Genomic DNA, 21025 nt, shown 5'->3' with positions numbered 1-21025 from the left:
TTGTTATTCCAATGTTTTAGTTTTGGTTATGTAGTAAAGGACATCGGTTTTATTTATAACAAATGTCTATTAGTAACGAGTACATCTCTTTTTTAGAAAATTAGTGATGTAAAACTTTACACAATTTGGTCTATAAATTTCTTACACATCACTTTCAATTAAGAAAAGCTGATGTCAAAAAAGATAATGTACATCACTTTAAGGTAAAAAACTGATGTCAAAGGAATCCAGGTTCAAGTATAAATGAAACATAGAAATCACTTTATTTAAGATAAAACTGATGTCAAGTGACGTTATAAATATCACTTTTAACCAAACAAAACTGTTGTAAAAAAATGCAATGTACATCAGTTTAAGACAAATAACTGATGTGAAAGACTAACATGTTCAAGTCTAAATGATACATAGACATCACTTCATTCTAGAAAAAACTGATGTGTATAAGCTAAATTAGACATCACCTTTCATTAAAGAAACAGATGTTTAATATGCCATTTTACATCACCTCTGTCAAAATTATTGATATTTTTGTGACAAAAAACATAGCTCAATATATGTTTAATATGTTTTAATAGGTGTAATTTAGTTATTAAATAATTTTGTTATAGCATTTTTTGAAAAAATCATCACATAGACATCAGTATTTTTCACTAAAATCGATTTTTTGTGATAAAAAACATAGCTCATGATTTGTTTAACATGTTTAATTAGGTGTAATTTAGTTATTAAATAATTTATTTATAGCATTTCATGTAAATAATCAACACATAGACATCTGTTTTATAACTAAAATTGAAGTCTAATCGAGTATAGACATCAGTTATCCACCGATGTCTAGAATAGACATCACCGACATCAACATCGGTTGTGAAACAACATAGACATCGGTCAAAAAGCGATGTCTATGGATTTTTTTGCTTGTAGTGTCGATGCAAATTTATTAAAGCACACTTTAAATGGCAGAGCGTTAATTTAAGAATCAGCAAGAGAGACCATATACATATCAAAATGCTGCCCAGTACCTGCTGCCCAGTACCCGCCATGATACTAGATTTAGCTTGTTTTATAGTGTCCAAATTCATAACGAAAGAAAAATACATGATCCTTCAGAAGCATCTTTACATACCAGACAAACACTTTATATTCATTAAACAAACAAGGAAAAGTAGTTAAGAGAATGAACATTATACACTTAAAAGCCAATTTCCACCTAATACCTAAAAGTTACAATAGACTTCTGACCGGGAACATAAGTGAACAATTCTTATATATGCTACTAATTAATATATAAAATTTGGTATATAGATAAAAGTGTTTCTTTGAATGAAAAAAAATGTTCAACATCTGCCTCCTAGAGGCAAAATACAAGTTACTTCTTGTAACTTATAAGGTCAATCCACCCCTTCAAAGAATATTTTCCTATCTGCTAACCTACTGAATCTGTAGATAATAACATAATTAACTCGAGCTTTCTTTCTTCTCTAAGGTCTGCTCTGTCCTTCAGCAAGCAGACTTTATTTCAGATATTTATATTAATGAAAACAAACACATATAAAAGACAATAAAGAGAGATAAAAACCGAGGGGGTAAGTGATCACCAATCCCCACAATGACAGGGTGACCCTTGTTCTCTAACAAAACCTGAAACAGAAAGAAAAAGGTAGGCAAATACAGCTTGCAGTTGTAGAAAATACTGAGGCAATTTTAAACATATTATTATCATCACATAAAAAACTTAAATCACTATTATCTTTTTAAACAAAATTACAATAAGTACCTGTATCGCTTGAACAAAAAGGAGCAATCCCCTATCCATGTCGTATGAATCCGGCCTTGGAGCAAGCTACAGGGAATCCCTTGAAGAAGGATCTGTGATTTTTTCAAGACAGGAGTTTGTGCATACAAGTCGTAAACATAAGAAAAGAACCACTCCATAAAAAACCAAAAAGGAAAAAGGACACTTATTCAGTTTCCAATGAGAAAAAGCATACATCAATTACAGGTCCACCAGTACCTGGATGATCCGATGAAATAAACCGCCACGTTGCTAATACAGGTTCCATTTTTGACTTGGTTGGAGATCTAGTCCATGGTTGCATCGACTCATTAAGGGGATTAACAAGGTTTGGTGGAATGCAAAGAGGCTTTGGCGCAACAATCAAGCCTCCTTCATTCCTGGTCACAGGTCTACTAGATAAAGGTGGCGGTGTATTAACTCGTGGTACGCCTGCAGGTTAAATAATTTAGTTAAAAGCAGTAAGAAACTTTGAATCTTTAATGGCTTTAGGCTGAATATCATCTAACAATAAGACTTGATAAGCTCATTGAATTGATAGGACATTTAAATAATTATCCTTGAGCAACAATAAAAGGATGACCTAAACTCTGAGTTCACAAGCAACCACTCATTGTTTGCAAAATTTCATTCTATTCTTTTTTATAGGATTCTATATTAGTCATCCATATCACAATTCAAATGACTTAAAAGCTTTCTCACGCTCAAAATTAGTGGAATGTTCTTGTAACAGATTATTGTGAACGTTTTTAAAATGCAAGTATATGTTTATTTGAACACTTTTACAAATGACAAGAAGTTAAACAAAATCTTATTAAATGCTCAGGGCTATTAGCATGGAGGTCTCTTATCACTTTGTTTACAAATTTTAACTTCTAACCAATTTCAGAATCCTAACACTAAGTTCATGCCATCCCTAACACAGTAACATGTGATAAAAATACTTAACAATGAAATCTAGAACCACCAAAGAGTATGTATATGTTATAACCTTCTCTTTCAAGGATCATTTCAAGATAGGATTTTGTGATCCAGGGTCCATTGATACCCATCCTTGATGCCTCAGCTCCAACCGTCTACACGAGGAAAACATAACCAAAACTTCATAATATTTGTAACACACCTCGAACCTAATTACAGTAGAAATGTTCATGTCATGATAAGAAGAAATGTAGTAAAATATTAATAATAAAAGTAGCAGTGGTTTATGTGAGGATGAAACTAATCATACCAACTCAACTTCATTTGTACTCAAAGAGGATATTGGTGCTGCAAAATGTACGCCAGCACGGAAAGAATTATGGATCTTAATGATGAGACTATCTGAAACTTCCATTTCCTGCATAAAGTATGAACATACCACGTCACTTAAGAGTATCAACACAACTACAAAATACGAATAAACAGTTAATAATAATAGTATTTTTTATAAGCTTACCCTTATCAGTGAACTCGACAAATTTAAAGCGAAGAATGGAATTTGGATCACCACAGATATGACAATCGACAACCTTGTATACAAAAAAAATATTTTGGGGATTTAATTAGAAATAATCCCCAAAATCAAATGCTTTAAGTCTTGAAAAATATAATCGAAATTTTTTGGCTATTACTCGATCAATTGGGTATTAGTTATTACTCAATCAATTACGAATTCACCACTGCCTTCTTGAAAATCTGGTAAAAAAAGAAAGAATAACAAAGTGAAGGAGAGGGAGAGAATGAAATACACAGAGCGAGATAGATACACAGAGGGAGAGAGATACACAATAATTACACACATATCAAGTGAGAATTATACCTTAAAATCAAAATCAAACTGAAAGTTCAAACCCTAATTGAACCCTTGAATCCCAAGTCACCTGGGACCATAATTTAGATGGAGAGACAAAGGTAGAAGACCTAATTTGCATAGAAAGAAAGAAGAAGATAAGAGTCAGAGTGGAGTGTACTGATTCCCCCTTTTCGTTTTTGGCTCTCAATGAAAATTTCATTTGACCCCTTATACAAGACTTAGCCGCCCACCCCCAAACCTAAAATTCAACCACAAGGCCTAATATATTTAATTTTGCATAATTTAAATGATATTTTTAATATTTTAGTCTATAATATTTTTTAAATTCCATACATTATATTTATTATAATTAATTTATGATAATTTATTTTCATAAACTCAAATTTATTACATACTTTGATTTTTTAATTAAAAAATTATTTTTAGAGAATTTAATCAATATTTTAAAATAATTGTTGAAATTTATTTAATTAGTTTTAAACAAGTAAAAGAAATTTAATATTTATTAAATATTAAAAAATAAGTTATTTTGCGTATATTTAATTTCTACAAAAGTCCATAAATTAATTTATTAAAATCACTTTTAAAAAAATATAATTTTGAGTTACATTAAAGAATATATTTCAATTATTATATCATTTCTATGTTAATTATTAATTAGTTAAATTAAAAAATCATCTTTAATCATCTATGTCATTTTGGTAACACATTTTGACTATACGGCAACATGAAAAAATAGGGGTTGCTATAGGTTTAGAAAGCTATTATTACACTTTTCTTACTAACCTAGTGTGAACGGTTGCAGAATCTAATCTAAGAATAAGCCTAAACCATGAGGTGTTGGGTTACACTATCATGTTTCTGTATATTTTATTTTTTCCTCCCAATATACTTTGCATTTAAAAAAACTCTACATCTAAATCTTCTTTAAATTGTTATTTTTCAATTATTATTATTTCATCTATAATAAAAGTTAATTGTGGATAGGTTCCCAAAAAAAGAACAATACTAAACCTCATGCTAAGGACATAAACAAGGTGGACAGTATTGGTGAAAGTGAAGCAGAGATCCCATATAATGTTTCACTAGAATTGCTAGCGAGGGTAGCGGTAGAAATTATGACTTCTGATCAACCTCAACTAATGGAAACCTCTCAAGCATCACACAAAAAAGACACTTCATTTGAGCCAGAAACTTCAGGTGCACTTATATCCGTATATCTAAGCACCATACACTAGTCTATTCTTATAGCTATTAAATAATGGTCTAGACCATGTAAATCAGCATATTCGCTTTCTTCTTTTGACATTGGATTATATAATCTTCTTTGTAGTCCCAAAAAGCTATATGAAAAATTTGAAAAATGAAATTGATCAAATTATAAATTGGACAGGAAACTGATATTTTTAGGAACACTTCCTCGCTATTTTCTCCTAATTGTAGTTAAAATACAATACTTATCTAACTAACAACAATTAATTATTATTGAACTTGAAGCTTTTTGATTAATGGAGATTAAGCCTTAGTAACAGAGAGAAGAACCTAGTTTTTTTATTTAACTGACTTTCATATTGTAGAATTACACACACCACAAAAATGAATACACTGCTATTGTTTTTATATTAAGAAAAAATAACTAACTAGCATGTACTAAATCTATACTACCTGTTGCTAGCTGGCAAAAATGGATGGCTGAGAACTGTCCTTGATGACTGAAGAAGAGGCACTACTTCATGCTGAGGTGGCATTGAAGTAGTGACTCCAACACCCCCCCTCAAGTTAGGATGTCCAGAATGAAGATCATGGAAACCTAACTTGGACAAAAGAAGCTGAAACTGTGGCGCTGGCAAGGACTTGGTTAACAAATCAGCAAGTTGAGAAGTAGTGGGAAGATAAGTCAGTTGGATGAGACCTTCAAGCACCTTATCACGAGTAAAGTGACAATTAATCTCTATGTGTTTCGTATGTTCATGAAACACCGGATTCTTGGCAATATGAATAGCGGGTTGATTGTCACAGTGCAATGTCACAGGTTTTAAATTATGAACACCAAAATCAGCCAGCAAACGGACAAGCCAAGTAACCTCTGAAGTAGCAGATGTCATAGCTCGATATTCTGCTTCAGAGGAAGAACGAGAAATGGTTGTCTGCTTCTTTGATTTCCACGTGACAGAGGAAGAACCAAGAAGAAGAATATAACCAGTAACGGACTTGCGAGAATCAACACAAGCAGCCCAGCCTGAGTCACTGAGAGCCTGGAGAGTAATATTAGCATCAGCTTTTAACAAAATCCCTTGGCCAATAGTATGATTAACATAACAAAGGGTATGTTTAAGAGCAGCTAAATGGGGTTGTCTGGGCTGTTGCATATACTGACTAAGAGATTGAACAGCATAAGCCAAATCAGGCCTAGTGTGAGTCAAAAAATTCAACTTCCCCACAAGTGAACGATATAACTCGGGATTGGGTAATAAATCACCATCCCAAGCTGAAAGCTTAAGAGTCGAAGGTAAAAGAATGGAAGCTTTAGTGTTTACAGAAAAAGGATACTCAGCTAACAACTCATTTGTAAACTTCTTTTGGCTAAGAAAAATACCCGAAGGGAGATAGCTGACCTCAATTCCCAAAAAATAGTTCAAGACACCAAGATCCTTAATTCCAAACTCAGAGTTAAGATGCTGTTTAAGATGAGTAATACCCTGAGAATCAGTTCCTGTAAGAATAATATCATCAACATAGACGGCTGCCAAGCAAATTAAACTACCAGTATGTCTGATAAACAGACTATAGTCATTTTTGGACTGGACAAAGCCTTGAGCTTTAAGTGTAAATAGAAGCTTTGTAAACCAATCACGAGAGGATTGCTTAAGCCCGTAAATTAATTTTCACAGTCTACAAACTTTGTTATCAGGGTTTGGAACACCCTCAGGGACCTTCATGAACACTTCTTCAACTAAGTCACCATGTAAGAATGCGTTATTCACATATAGTTGATATAATGGCCAACGTTTACTAGCAGCAACATCAATTAGACATCGAATAGTAGACATCTTAACAACTGGAGAAAATGTTTCTTCGTAATCAATCCCGTAACGCTGATTAAAACCTTTGGCAACCAATCGAGCTTTGCAACGCTCTAAAGAACCATCAGACTTAAGCTTAACTTTAAAAACCCATTTGGATCCAATTGCTTTCTTACCTTTGGGTAGATCAACTAGTTCCCAAGTGTTGTTGGTATTTAGAGCTGAAATCTCTTTGGACATGGCCTCTACCCAAAGGGGATGAACACTGGCTTTGACATAACTAGAAGGCTCATGAATATCACATATTTTGGTTATCAAACACTTCTGTAGTCTAGGTAAACTATCATACTGAACAAGATTACACCAATGTGGGCTTGAATCAGCTTGGACAAACGTATTGCAAACAAAATCATTTAAGTAAGATGGTTTCTTAGATATCCTAGTGGACTGTCTGATTGGCATAGAAACATCGAGTTCACTAAGATCAATTAAAGTAGAGTCCTCATCAGAAGTACTGGAGCCAGGAGAATTCTCAACAATATTGTCAAAAGAATTGGGAGGTTGGGAAATAAAATCATTAGCATGAATGTCAAGAGAATCAAAGAAATTATCATATGAATCAGTTCGAAAAGATGTCATGGCAGGCAAATATATGTCAGAAGAAAAAGAATCATTTGTAGGTTGAAAATGGTATGGAAAATGTTTCTCATGAAACACAGCATCACGAGAAATAACAATCTTCTTTGTGTTTAAGTCAAGGACTTTATACCCTTTTGTATTTACTGGATATCCAATAAACACACCAGGTATGGCTCTCTGATCAAATTTGGTACGGTGAACAATATTTGTAGAAATGAAACATAGACACCCGAAAACTTTAAGATCACTAATATCAGGAAGTGTGTTGTAAAGCTTAAAATATGGAGTATGATTATTAATACTTCTTAAGGGCATACGATTTACCAGAAATATGGCACAGAGAAACACTCCCCCAGTAGGTCATAGGCAATCGAGACTGAAAAGATAAAGCACGAGCTGTCTCAAGCAGGTGACGGTGTTTGCGCTCCACCACCCCGTTTTGCTGCGGAGTATAGCTACAACTTCTTTGTTGAACTATTCCATTTTGCCGACAAAACAATTACAAATCTCCTTCACAAAATTCTTTTGCATTATCAGAACGAAAAGCTTTAATATTTGTCTTGAAATGTGTGGTGACATAAGCAGCAAAATTCTTCAAAATATTAACAACATCTGACTTGTGTTTAATAAGATGAACCCAGGTGAATCGACTAAAATCATCCACTATTATTAAAAACTGATTACAACCAGATGGAGTCTTAGTTTGATAGGGACCCCATATATCTAAATGAAGCAATTCAAACACAGACAATGTTTTAATACTAGACTGAGGAAATGAAAGCCTTGATTACTTTGAAGCTGGACATATCTGACAGATGACTTCCTTTTGAGCAGTAACTCCATCACATTCAGGATTGAAAAGCTTTAGTTGAGAGAATGGAATGTGGCCTAAACGTAGATGCCATAACTTTGTTTCATCAACAGTAGAACAACATACACTATGGGATTGATATTCAGGAATGCTGACATTGTAGAGACCTCCTTGTTGCTTACCAAGAAGCTTCAGAGGCAACTTCTGTGAAAGGTCCTGAATGAAACAGTTAACATGATCAAAAACTATACTGCAATTTAAATCTTTGCACAAAGTTTGAATGGATATGAGATTAAATTTGAATTCTGGAACATGTAGAACATTATGTAAGACTATGCCCTGAGTCAAAATAATATCTCCAGTGTTACAAATTTGTATCCTCCTACCATCTGGTACAGTGATATGCCTTAAAATATCACATGCTCTGTAATTAGTAAACATCTCCAGTTTAGAACAAATATGGTCTGTGGCACCACTGTCTAGGATCCAGTCCACAGATGCACAAGATGATAAACAGAAGGTACCTGCTAGTAGAGCATGAGATGAATGGTTAACTGGATCATTATTAGCACCAGAAATCTGTTGTTTCTGCAAAAGTCCCATCAACTGATTGTATTGACTAACAGTTATGGGACAATTCTGATCAGCAGTAGTGTGACTTGAATCATCACTCTGAGCAGCAACATTAGCTACCACTTTTCTGTCTTTAAAACCTTTAAAATTTGGTGGATAACCATGTAGTTTAAAACACCTGTCATTGCTATGACCAGCAATTTTATAATGAGTGCAATAGTACTGAGAGTTAGGTTTCTTCACAAAATTTCCTGCAGGTTTAGGATAGTTAAATCCATTTTGAGTGTTGACACCAGCTGCTTTAATATTCTTTCCACCATTGAATCTTCTGCTGTCAGAATAAAAGGCTAGAGAATCAGATTGATTTTTGATCTGAGCAATCTCTTTATGTCTCTCCTCCTGTGCAAACAATCTGTATGCACTAGTAACATTTGGCATAGGAACTTGCATCAGAATATTAGCTCTCACTACAGAGTAATCATCATTTAGCTTCATCATAAACTGAATCATCCTTTGAGTCTCCTGCATCTGATGTACTCTTTGTTCCAAATGGCAAGTGCATTTCAGGCATGTACATTGAGGCAAAGGATTTGCATCACTCATAGCATCCCACATAGACTTCATTTTAGTAAAAAACTCAGAAATCTTATCAGCTCCTTGAGTTAACTCATTTAATTGTTGTTCTAAAGCATATACTTGAGTCATTGAAGTATAGCCAAATCTCTCATTGAGATCATTCCAGATTTCGTGAGCAATCTTAAGAAATAACACGCTTTTAGCTATGTTATCATCGAGATTGAATATGAGCCATGAACAGACTAAATCATTACAGCGTTCCCAAGCTTTGAATTCAATAGATGTAACTTCAGGTTTATCAATAGATCCATCAACAAACGTAAGCTTATTCTTTGCTGATAACGACAGTAACACGGATCTCTTCCAATTATTAAATCCATTTCCATTAAATTTTACCGAAACAAGTTGAGATGAGTTCGAGTCTGATGGATGAATGAAATAAACACTAGAAGGATCTTGATTAGGACTCTTAACACGATTATTCTCAGTCATGATGAATCGAAGAGAAATACAAGTAGTTCAATCGCAAAAAAAACAATCAATTATCCAGAATTGCAACTCGATAAACAATATCAAAGATCAATTTGACCTAAAACTGTTAACAGATCTAATCGCAGAAAACGCACAAGAAATGAAGCTCATAGTTGAAGAGATAACACCTTTCGTATTTTATGATTTGAGATCGAGAATTGCTTTGAGATTCAGAGAGATTGTAGAGAGATTCCAGAAATCAACGTCTTCAAACAGAAAAATGTAAATCAAATACGTAATCGCTGTAAAATCTGCTCTGATACCATATTGAACTTGAAGCTTTTTGATTAATGGAGATTAAGCCTTAGTAACAGAGAGAAGAACCTAGTTTTTTTATTTAACTGACTTTCATATTGTAGAATTACACACACCACAAAAATGAATACACTGCTATTGATTTTATATTAAGAAAAAATAACTAACTAGCATCTACTAAATCTATACTACATGTTGCTAGCTGGCAAAAATGGATGGCTGAGAAGCTGTCATTGATGACTGAAGAAGAGGCACTACTTCATGCTGAGGTGGCATTGAAGTAGTGACTCCAACAATTATGCCAGGTTTTGAAACTCATGCTGTTGTAGAAGAGGGTGATAAAGCTTTGAATGTGTTCACTGATGTCATTGACAGTGATGATGAAAGAGAAAACAAAAAAACCCGTCTAATCAAAGAATTGATATGGGTGGAGAATAAGGTATGTGCTAGAAAAGGTATAGCAACTCAAACTCTGCAACAAACAGGGGAAAGGCCTTCTTCAAGCAATGGTAATTATACCCATTCTGAGGTCCAAGTAAATGATCATATATTAATATTGTTTGCTAATTATACATTGTTAACTTGAACGGTCTATAATTAAATATCATCTTGACGTTCACAGGACAAGAGTTCTTTAGAGCTCAAGGGAGCAGAAAAGCAAAGAGATCTTGTCCTTTCTTGCCTAATATAAATCCAGTTTCAACTAAGCATTCAAAAACTACTGGTAAGTGTTGTCACCGTTTAAGGATATGACTCAGTCACAATAAATGTTCTCCTTTTAATTGTTAAAGCCATAATTATTTACTCAAATAAAGTTTGTATGCATAGTTACAGGATCCGTTTCTCATCCACTGATATCCCGGAAATCAAATTACCAGAAATAATTGATTTAAGTTGGAAGTCACGAAAAGTATGGAGGATGGGCACTGTTGGACACAACAACAATATCATTTCTGCAATCGAATCCCCTAGCTACATGAAAGTCCGAATGTTCTTTAGATAGGCCATGAGTTATTAAAAAATTATTTGTTTGGATATTGTGGATAACTAAAAAATTCTAGTAAGTGTTCAGATTTGTTTTATTGTAACTATCCTTAGTTTAAATGTAATTGAAATTATTCATAAATATTTAAGTAACTCAATCATTATATATGAAAAGAAAAATATGATAAAAATGTTATCATATAAGTTATAATAATAGAAATAGCAAATAAATTCAATATCACATAAAAAAATGAATATGTCAAATTTTACTCTCATATGCACATATTAAGTGCATTTAAGTGCATGATTAAAATACATAGAAAATGTTTGTTTTAGAAGATTTAATACCAAAATTATAATTGAGGAAAGTAATCACATCATTATTAATATATGGGTTAAGTTTTATTAAAATATGGGTTAGGTTAAACATCACATGACGATATTCATTTTAAGATTTTATCTAATAGTTATTTTCAGGAATACCCATGTGAATTGACTAATATTTTTTAAATTTTATATCCTTTTCTAATGCCATTATAGTGAAGGGATAAAAATTATTTAAAAAATGATTTGTCATGGTGGATTAAACAGAAGGGATTAGAGCATCTCCAATGTTTCAGCTGTTAGGTATAATATGTAACTCCTTAGTTTTGATGATCACAACACAGCAAGTCATCATGTTGTTATTTGAGAATGTTTGCAGGATATAACAGCTTGATATCAGTGCTGTTTAAGTATCATTACAGCAAGCTATCATAAGGCAGTAATCTATTTCAGCAAGCTATGATCACGATTGTCAGAATAATAGCAAGCCAAGATGCACAGTCCAGATTCAACAAGGAAGTCGAATTTCATGGAGATTTTATAGGATCTTTATATATATCAGTTGTAAGGACTTCTCTAATATAATAAACGTGCATGATATATAGAGAGCTCATTTATAAAACATTTTTAATCATTCGAATTGATTTCCTAAAGAATCGGAGTTTGTTTCTCTTTCAAACTCTTTCTCCTATCTTCATTAAAACGTTTTATACTCTACAAAATAGAAGAGATATTTTCTGTACGTTGAACATCTTTCTTTCTCTTCTATCTAACGTACACATGAACGTTGGAAACCATCCCAACGATCTTAAACGGTAGAATTGGATTCTAGCTGTTGTAAGTTGTTGAGAATGTTTCAAACGTTAATGTGTGGTTATATATGTGGTTTCTTGCAGTTTTATGACTGAGGAATTTTGCAAGCAAGAACACATACAACTCCTGATCTTTATTGTTTCTAAAATACTCTCGAGCTCTAAATATATACGCGTATTTTATTGAAGAGAGTTTATAGTTTGAGTTGTAAACTTTATCACTGATTTGTATTGTTCAATTGTATTGATTAGTTGCTGGATAAGTTGGCTAGGGAAACAAGGGTTTAGTGATACTTGCTAGAGGAGTTTGTACTATGGGGTAGTATAGTACTTAGAGAGCAGGTTCTTAAACAGGGTTTCAGCAAGCCATTATCAGCAGCTGGGATAAAGGGAGATATATTGTTGTATCTTGTAGTTGTAACCTTCATTGATCAATAATATATTCTCTTACCAAGTTGGTAAGGGACCAGGACGTAGACCATAGGGGCTTAGGGGTCGAACCTCGCTAAAATTCTTGTGTGTTCTATTTACTTTCTTGCACATTATTTTCTGCATTGCATTTAGTCATCCCAGCTTACTATCATTGTCAGATTATAGTTCAGTTGGTAAAATCTCAGTAAGCTATTATCGGGTAAAATTTAAAAGTAATCCTAGTTAGCCATAATCACCTATTCACCCCCCCTTTAGGTGTAATTTCAGTTGATATCAGAGCTTTGGTATACTAATCTTTCTGTAACAGGAATAGTATTCGATCAAAATGGCTGACAAATATCCCGAAGGAACCTCAGATTACCGAGCACCTCTCTTGCTTGGTACAGAAAACTATAACTGGTGGAAAGGTCGCATGGAAGTGTATCTATCCAGGGAGCCACTATCTTTGAGAGTTGTTCAGAAGGGTCCTTTTGAGTTCAAGGACAAAGAAGGCAAAGTGAAAGACGTTGATGATCTCACAGAGGCTGAACTAATCAAATACAGCTTCAATGGAAAGGCTAGGAATTCTCTCATGAATGGGTTATGTCCTAGTGAATGTGATAAAGTCTCTTCATGCAAATCAGCTAAAGAGATATGGGATACTCTGGAATTGTATCACGAAGGATCCAAGAGTTTAAGAAAGGTGAAATTGAGTAAACTAATGAATGAGTTTGGAAATTTCAAGCTTCAAGATGGAGAAACTATTGGAGAAAGTCAAGCTAGATTCCAGATAAATCTGAATGCCTTAAAGCAGCTTGGCAAAATATCCCACAAGAGGAAATCAACATGAAGATACTTAGTGCTGTGCCATTTATCTATGAACCAAAGGTAACAGCTCTAGAATCCTCTCCAACTATAGATACTATGGATCAATTGGCTGTTTTTGCAGAATTGGAACAATTTGAAAGCAAAATCAAGGAAAGCCAATCAAGTTCTATGCAAGCTCCAGTTGCTCAAATGAAGCAATTAGCTCTTCACACTAATGATAGCTTACTTGAATCTGAAGATGAGTCAGACGAAGAACTAGCTTTAATATCCAGGAAGATCAGAAAGATGATCGAGAAGAAGAACAAGCTGAAAAGAGATAAAAGCAGATTTTCCAACAACAAGAAGCCCAACAAGGATTCTAAAGATCAGACATGCTTTGAATGTGGAAAGCCAGGCCATTATAAGCGGGACTGCTATAAATTGAAGTCAAAACAGCAAACTGTCTTCAAGGATAAAAAGAAAGCTAAAGCTCTAATGACTTGGAGTGATGATGACTCAGTTTCCAGTGATGATTCAAGTGGAGACATGGTCAATCTTGCCCTAGTTGGACTTGATGATGATTCTTTCGAGGAAATTCAGAAAGTGGATACCTAGAAAGTGATTCAGAAGAAGATCAGAGTGAGGTAAACTCTTGTAAATATAATTTATCTTCTGAAAATATTGTTTTGGAACCACTAACCATACAGGAATGTAAGAATGTATCTATGGGTGAATATTATTCTCTTAAAGCTGAAAATAGCAAGCTAAAAGAGAAGAATAATTATCTCAAGACTATGGTTCAAGATTTGATGAGCAAAGTAGATACTTGGATTGACAAGAAGGTACCTACACAAGCTGACAAAGAGGCTGAAATCAAGGATCTTCAAGCTAAATTTAGTCATGTGGAAAACTTCAACAAAATTCTCCTAAAAAAACAAGACTCAGTTAATGGAGATCACAGAGTTAAAGAAGGAGATTGAAGCAAGGGATGAATGTTTGGAGCTGTTCAAAATCAGAGAATCAATAGATGCAACACCTTCAAATCAAGCAGAAGAACCATCTCAGCAAGCTGAAATCATAAGTCAGCAAGCTGAAAAGATTGATCTGCTCACAAAGGAAGTTGAGGATCTGAAAAAGGGCATGGGATCGTTTGTTCAAGGAGAAGAAAGTCTGAAATCTATGATGAACAACACAAATATTCCATTGGTCAGAGAAGGAATTGGAATGAATGCAAACAAGAAGGACAAAGCTCTAAGATATGAAGGAAAACATGGCATACCTTATGATTATGCTATGCCTTGGAAGATATGCAACAGATGTGGAAAAAAAGGGCATCTTGAAAAGCATTGCAAAGTTCAGAATGGACAAAAATCATACCATGGAGGAAACAAACAGAAAACAACTTACTATGATCATAATGGCAGAACAAAGACAGCTTACCATCATCAGGCTAGCAAAGTTAAATCACCTAGATTTATCCAAAAATGGATAAAGAAATCTAATTTACATGTTTTATATATTTTATCTGCTAACCATGTCGGACCCAACAAACTTTGGGTACCAAAAGGTTGAGTTGTTTTATTTGTTTTGTAGATGTGTCTTGCCGCTTGAGTCAAATCAACTCAATGGATTTTAGATAGCGGATGTACTAGATATATGAGTGGAGACAAAGCACAATTCTTGAGTCTTCAGATGAAAAAGGGTGGAAGAGTGACTATTGGTGATAGAAAAACTCTTCAAATTCTTGGAAAAGGTAAAATAGGTAATAAACACATTTCAATTGATAAAGTTCAATATGTTAAAGGCCTTAAATATAATCTGCTTAGCATAAGTCAGTTATATGATGATGGTCATACTGTTAACTTTGGTATTGATAAGTGTATTATTACTATTGGTACTAACAAAGTCCCCTTAGTTGCTAGAAGGGAAGGAAATATATATATTTTGGACTTTGAGTTGCAGAAAACAGCTTGCTGTCTTGCTGCAATAGACATTGATCCTTATGTTTGGCATAGAAGATTGGGTCATGCTCACATGGACTTACTTAACAAGCTTTCAAAGAAGAAGCTAGTCAGAGGTTTACCCAAAATCAAGTATGTCAAGACTGAGGTGTGTTCGGCATGCCAATTAGGCAAGCAAATTAGAAGTACTCACAAAGTAAAGAAAATGGTATCTACTTCTAAACCCTTAGAACTTTTACATTTAGACTTATTTGGTCCAGAAGCTTATAAAAGTATAGGAGGTAAGCAATATGGTTTTGTAATTGTTGATGATTATTCTCGTTTTACATGGGTATTGTTTCTTAGAACTAAAGATGCTGCTTTTAATGAGTTTGAGAAACTAATTAAATTACTTGAGAATAAGCTCAATACAAAGCTTGTAGGAATAAGGAGTGATCGAGGTGGTGAATTCCAAAAAGACTTTGTTACTTATTGTGAAGAAAGAGGAATATCACATGAGTTCTCGGCTCCAAGGACTCCACAACAAAATGGTGTGGTGGAATGCAAGAATAGGTCACTGCAAGAGACAGCAAGGACTTTGTTGCAAGAAAGCAAGTTACCTAGAAGTTTTTGGGCAGAAGCAGTCAACACAGCATGCTATGTTCTGAATAGAGTATTGATAAGACCTATTTTGGACAAGACTCCATATGAATTGCTCAAAAAAAAGAGGCCCAACATCAGTTACTTCAGAATCTTTGGCTCAAAGTGTTTTGTGCTCAAGACAATTGGTAATGATGGTAAATTTGATGCTAAATCTTATGAAGCTATTTTTCTTGGTTATTCTATTAGTAAAACCTATAGAGTTTATAATTTGTCTAAGCATATTATTGAGGAATCTATAGATGTTACTTTTCAAGAACCTAACAATGATCTTCCAAGAGACGAGGAAGATGATGCAGGTGAAGCTGGACAACAGCAAGCTGAAATAGAGAAGGCTACTCCAAAACAGCAAGCTGAAACAGAGACTGATTCTGGAAAACAGCAAGCTGAAATTGAAACTGCCTCAGGAAATTAGCAAGCAGAACCTTCTACTCCAGTTGATGATGCAATTGTAAAGATGGCAAAGATGACTCTTGATGGTCCTAGAGGAAATAGAGCAAAGGATAAAATGCCAATCTATGATGGTGAAGACTTAGCTCCTCCATCTAAAATAAGGAAGACTTCACATGAAGATATTGCAAAGCATTCATTGCCAAAAGCTACATGGACAGTGAAGAATCACCCTCCAGAACTGGTTATTGGTGATATTTCTGATGGTCTCAAGACAAGAAAAGGCACTGCAAATTTTTGTGCTTATGCTGCATTTTTAGCTTAAGAGGAACCCAAGAATGTCAAAGAAGCACTTGAAGATGAAAATTAGATCACGGCTATGCAAGAAGAACTCAATCAATTCGAACGATGTGATGTTTGGGAACTGGTCAAGCCACCAAAGGATGCTTCAATCATTGGTACAAAATGGATTTTCAAGAATAAAGTGGATGAATTTGGTACTGTTACTCGAAATAAAGCAAGGCTCGTAGCACAAGGGTACAACCAACAAGAAGGCATTGACTTTGATCAAACTTATGCTCCAGTAGCTAGATTGGAATCAATTAGGATGCTTCTTGCTTATGCATGCTTCAAGAAGATCAAGCTACATCAAATGGACGTCAAAAGTGCTTTTCTTAATGGATTTCTGGAAGAGGAAGTTTATGTTAAGCAACCCCCTGGTTTTGAACATGAACATCATCCAGACTATGTTTACAAGCTCAAGAAGGCATTATATGGCTTAAAGCAAGCACCAAGGGCTTGGTACAAGAGGCTTAGTAAGTTTTTGATCAAAAATGGCTTCATTCGAGGTAAAATTGATCCTACTTTATTTACTAAGCAAAATGGTAATGATATTTTGATTGTCCAGATATATGTAGATGATATAATCTTTGGATCCACTAATGATTCTATGTGTGAGTGGTTTTCTAAGTGTATGAGCAGTGAATTTGACATGAGCATGATGGGTGAGCTCAATTATTTCTTGGGGCTCCAAATTAAACAATCTAAAGATGGAATTTATGTGCATCAATCAAAATATGTCAAGAATTTGCTGACCAGATTTGGTTTTGACAATGTCAAGCCGAAATCTACTCCAATGAATCAAAATAGCAAGCTGACATCGGATGAAAAAGGTAAAGATGTTGATATCAAGAAGTATAGAGGTATGATTGGTAGTCTCTTATATCTTACTGCTTCTCGGCCAGATATTATGTATAGTGTATGTGTTTGTGCTCGTTTTCAAGCTAAACCTAAGGAATCACACTTAAATGCAGTTAAAAGAATATTTCGATATTTAAGTGGGACTATTAATCTTGGGTTATTTTATCCTACTACAAGCACATTTGATCTTGTGGGGTATAGTGATGCTGACTATGCAGGTTGTCAAACTGATAGAAAGAGCACAAGTGGTGTTTGTACATATTTAGGACAAAGTCTCGTATCTTGGCAAAGTAAGAAACAAACTTCAGTTGCATTATCCACAGCAGAAGGTGAGTATTTGGCAGCTGGTAGTTGTTGCTCTCAAATTTTGTGGATGATTCAGACTCTACGAGATTTTGGAATCAAGTGTGGCAAAGTTCCAATCTATTGTGACAACACTAGCACCATCAACATATCAAAGAATCCGGTTAATCACTCAAGAACAAAGCATATTGATGTTCGTCATCATTTCTTGAGAGATAATGCTGCCAAAGGTAAGATTGAATTAGTTTTTGTACATACTGAATATCAATTGGCAGATATCCTTACAAAACCCCTTGGCGAAGCAAGATTTTCAACCATTCGAAGGGAACTTGGCATGTGCAGTGTATAATGGCAAGCTATCTTTGGAAATTCGGTAATGTTGGCTTACTATCATTTTTCATATTAGCTTACTATGATTGGTTATTTAAAATGGCAATTTTGTGTTTAATGTAATTTTTTAATTATGATATGTCATTATCTGTTTATTGTCGTTACTTGTTTGTGTGTTTTGATGCTTTATCTTATAATTCTGATCAGCCCTCAACCTGAATCTTTTTGATGCTTTAAGGGGGAGAAATTTAGGAGACTTATTTTATGATGCTTATGTTTATTTCTGTTTGGTTATTAAGACAATCTTCTGTTGACTTATGGTTAAGAATTTCTGTTGACTAGTTGGCTTATGTTTAATCTGTGGTTTGCTACTTGGTTTATGATGCTACTTGGTTTAAATTGACTTTTGGTTTTTAAGACTTGATGTAATGATTTATGCTGGTTGTTAGTTATGATTGGATATTTGGATATGCATATGTGTCATTTATATTAATTGCAGTAACATGTTATAAGTTTTTGAGATATGCATAGATTTAGGGGGAGTTTTTATAATTCTCCTAAATGTGTGTAATCATCAAAAAGGGGGAGATTGTAACTCCTTAGTTTTGATGATCACAACACAGCAAGCCATCATGTTGTTATTTGAGAATGTTTGCAGGATATAACAGCTTGATATCAGTGCTGTTTAAGTATCATGACAGCAAGCTATCATAAGACAGTAATCTATTTCAGCAAGCTATGATCACGATTGTCAGAATAACAGCAAGCCAAGATGCACAGTCCAGATTCAACAAGGAAGTCGAATTTCATGGAGATTTTATAGGATCTTTATATATATATCAGTTGTAAGGACTTCTCTAATATAATAAACGTGCATGATATATAGAGAGCTCATTTATAAAACATTTTTAATCATTCAAATTGATTTCCTAAAGAATAGGAGTTTGTTTCTCTTTCAAACTCTTTCTCCTATCTTCATTAAAACATTTTATACTCTACAAAATAGAAGAGATATTTTCTGTACGTTGAACATCTTTCTTTCTCTTCTATCTAACATACACATGAACGTTGGAAACCATCCCAACGATCTTAAACGGTAGAATTGGATTCTAGCCGTTGTAAGTTGTTGAGAATGTTTCAAACGTTAATGTGTGGTTATATATGTGGTTTCTTGCAGTTTTATGACTGAGGAATTTTGCAAGCAAGAACACATACAACTCCTGATCTTTATTGTTTCTAAAATACTCTCGAGCTCTAAATATATACGCGTATTTTATTGAAGAGAGTTTATAGTTTGAGTTGTAAACTTTATCACTGATTTGTATTGTTCAATTATATTGATTAGTTGCTGGATAAGTTGGCTAGGGAAACAAGGGTTTAGTGGTACTTGCTAGAGGAGTTTGTACTACGGGGTAGTATAGTACTTAGAGCAGCTCGGATAAAGGGATATATATTATTATATCTTGTAGTTGTAACCTTCATTGATCAATAATATATTCTCTTACCAAGTTGGTAACGGACCAGGACGTAGACCATAGGGGCTTAGGGGTGGAACCTGGCTAAAATTCTTGTGTGTTCTATTTACTTTCCTGCACATTATTTTCTGCATTGCATTTAGTCATCTGAGCTTCAGTTGGTAAAATCTCAGTAAGCTATTATCGGGTAAAATTTAAAAGTAATCCTAGTTAGCCATAATCACCTATTCACCCCCCTCTAGGTGTAATTTGGTAAGACTGTTAGGTATAAATTTAGATAACCAAAAATAAACACCCCACATTTGTTGATTGTTCAGCCATAATCTAGCCTAAATTTTATTCTAAATTTTATAATTGATAATTTTTTATAACATGTTTAAGATTTAAATATATAATATTATAATATGAAAATGATGTATATATATTCATAATTATTATATTTATAAATGTATAGATGTACTCCTTGTATTTTTATAAATAAAAAAAATGTTATGTAATATTAAGTGTGATAAATATTTTATTGTTAACTAAATTTAGAAAAATTCTAATATATTAATATATATTTTAGTCATATATTTTATTTTATATGTAAGTAATGTTCATAATAATTACTCATTTTTATTTTATAATATTTACTTTAAAATATTGATATAAATATAAAAATATTATAATATTATAATAAATATCTTTTTATTAAATATATTATTTTATTTCCAGTAATTTAAAATATAATTAATTAAACTCCTTTCAAAAAAAAAAAAATTTTTTATTTATATATTTAAAATTAATTAAAAGAATAATACTATGAATTAGCTAATGATTATAGCTAATGTCACTCGAGTAAAAATGCTTAAAGGTTGAATAAAATTTTAGTCAAACATGTTTTAACTAACAATTTTAGATATTACCCTTGGAGATGCTGTTAAAATCCCTAATAATTCTACAAGTGTTCAGATTTGTTTTATTGTAACTATCCTCAGTTTAAAGGTAATTGAAATTATTCTTAAATATTTAAGTAACTGAATCATTAAATATGAAAAGAAAAATATGATAAAAATTGTTATCATATAGTTATAATAATAGAAATAGCAAATAAACAAAATATCACATAAAAAATCAATAGTCAAATTTTACTCTCATACACATATTACGTGCATTTGAGTGCATGATTAAAGTATGTTAAAAATGTTTGTTTTAGAGGATTTAATACCAAAATTGTAATTTAGGAAAGTAATCACATCATTATTAATATATTGGTTAAGTTTTATTATTATATGGGTTAAGTTAAACATCACATGACTATATTCATTTTAAGATTTTATCTAATAGTTATTTTCAGGAATACCAATGTGACGGGACTAATATTCTTTAAATTTTCTAATTTTATATGG

General features: G+C 33.2%; 1 protein-coding gene and 1 long non-coding RNA gene across 2 annotated transcripts; both read right to left on the bottom strand.

The window, feature by feature from the left end:
- Window positions 1-1429: 1429 nt before the first annotated feature.
- LOC141670953 (uncharacterized) lies at window positions 1430-3140 on the bottom strand. The gene is made up of 5 exons (XR_012554853.1): window positions 3027-3140; window positions 2787-2925; window positions 2015-2187; window positions 1778-1869; window positions 1430-1641 (listed from the first exon to the last, which is right to left on the bottom strand). It is a non-coding gene; the product is annotated as an uncharacterized LOC141670953 (long non-coding RNA).
- Window positions 3141-8066: 4926 nt separating this feature from the next.
- LOC141675067 (uncharacterized) lies at window positions 8067-9369 on the bottom strand. The gene is made up of 2 exons (XM_074481780.1): window positions 8588-9369; window positions 8067-8279 (listed from the first exon to the last, which is right to left on the bottom strand). Exons 1-2 carry the CDS (start codon window positions 9339-9341, stop codon window positions 8242-8244), a joined length of 792 nt encoding a protein of 263 aa, XP_074337881.1. The 5' UTR covers window positions 9342-9369; the 3' UTR covers window positions 8067-8241.
- Window positions 9370-21025: the final 11656 nt, after the last annotated feature.

Source organism: Apium graveolens, chromosome 7 (genome assembly GCF_009905375.1).
Source record: "Apium graveolens cultivar Ventura chromosome 7, ASM990537v1, whole genome shotgun sequence".
NCBI lineage: Eukaryota > Viridiplantae > Streptophyta > Magnoliopsida > Apiales > Apiaceae > Apium > Apium graveolens.
This window is presented reverse-complemented; position numbering and strand designations above follow the sequence as displayed.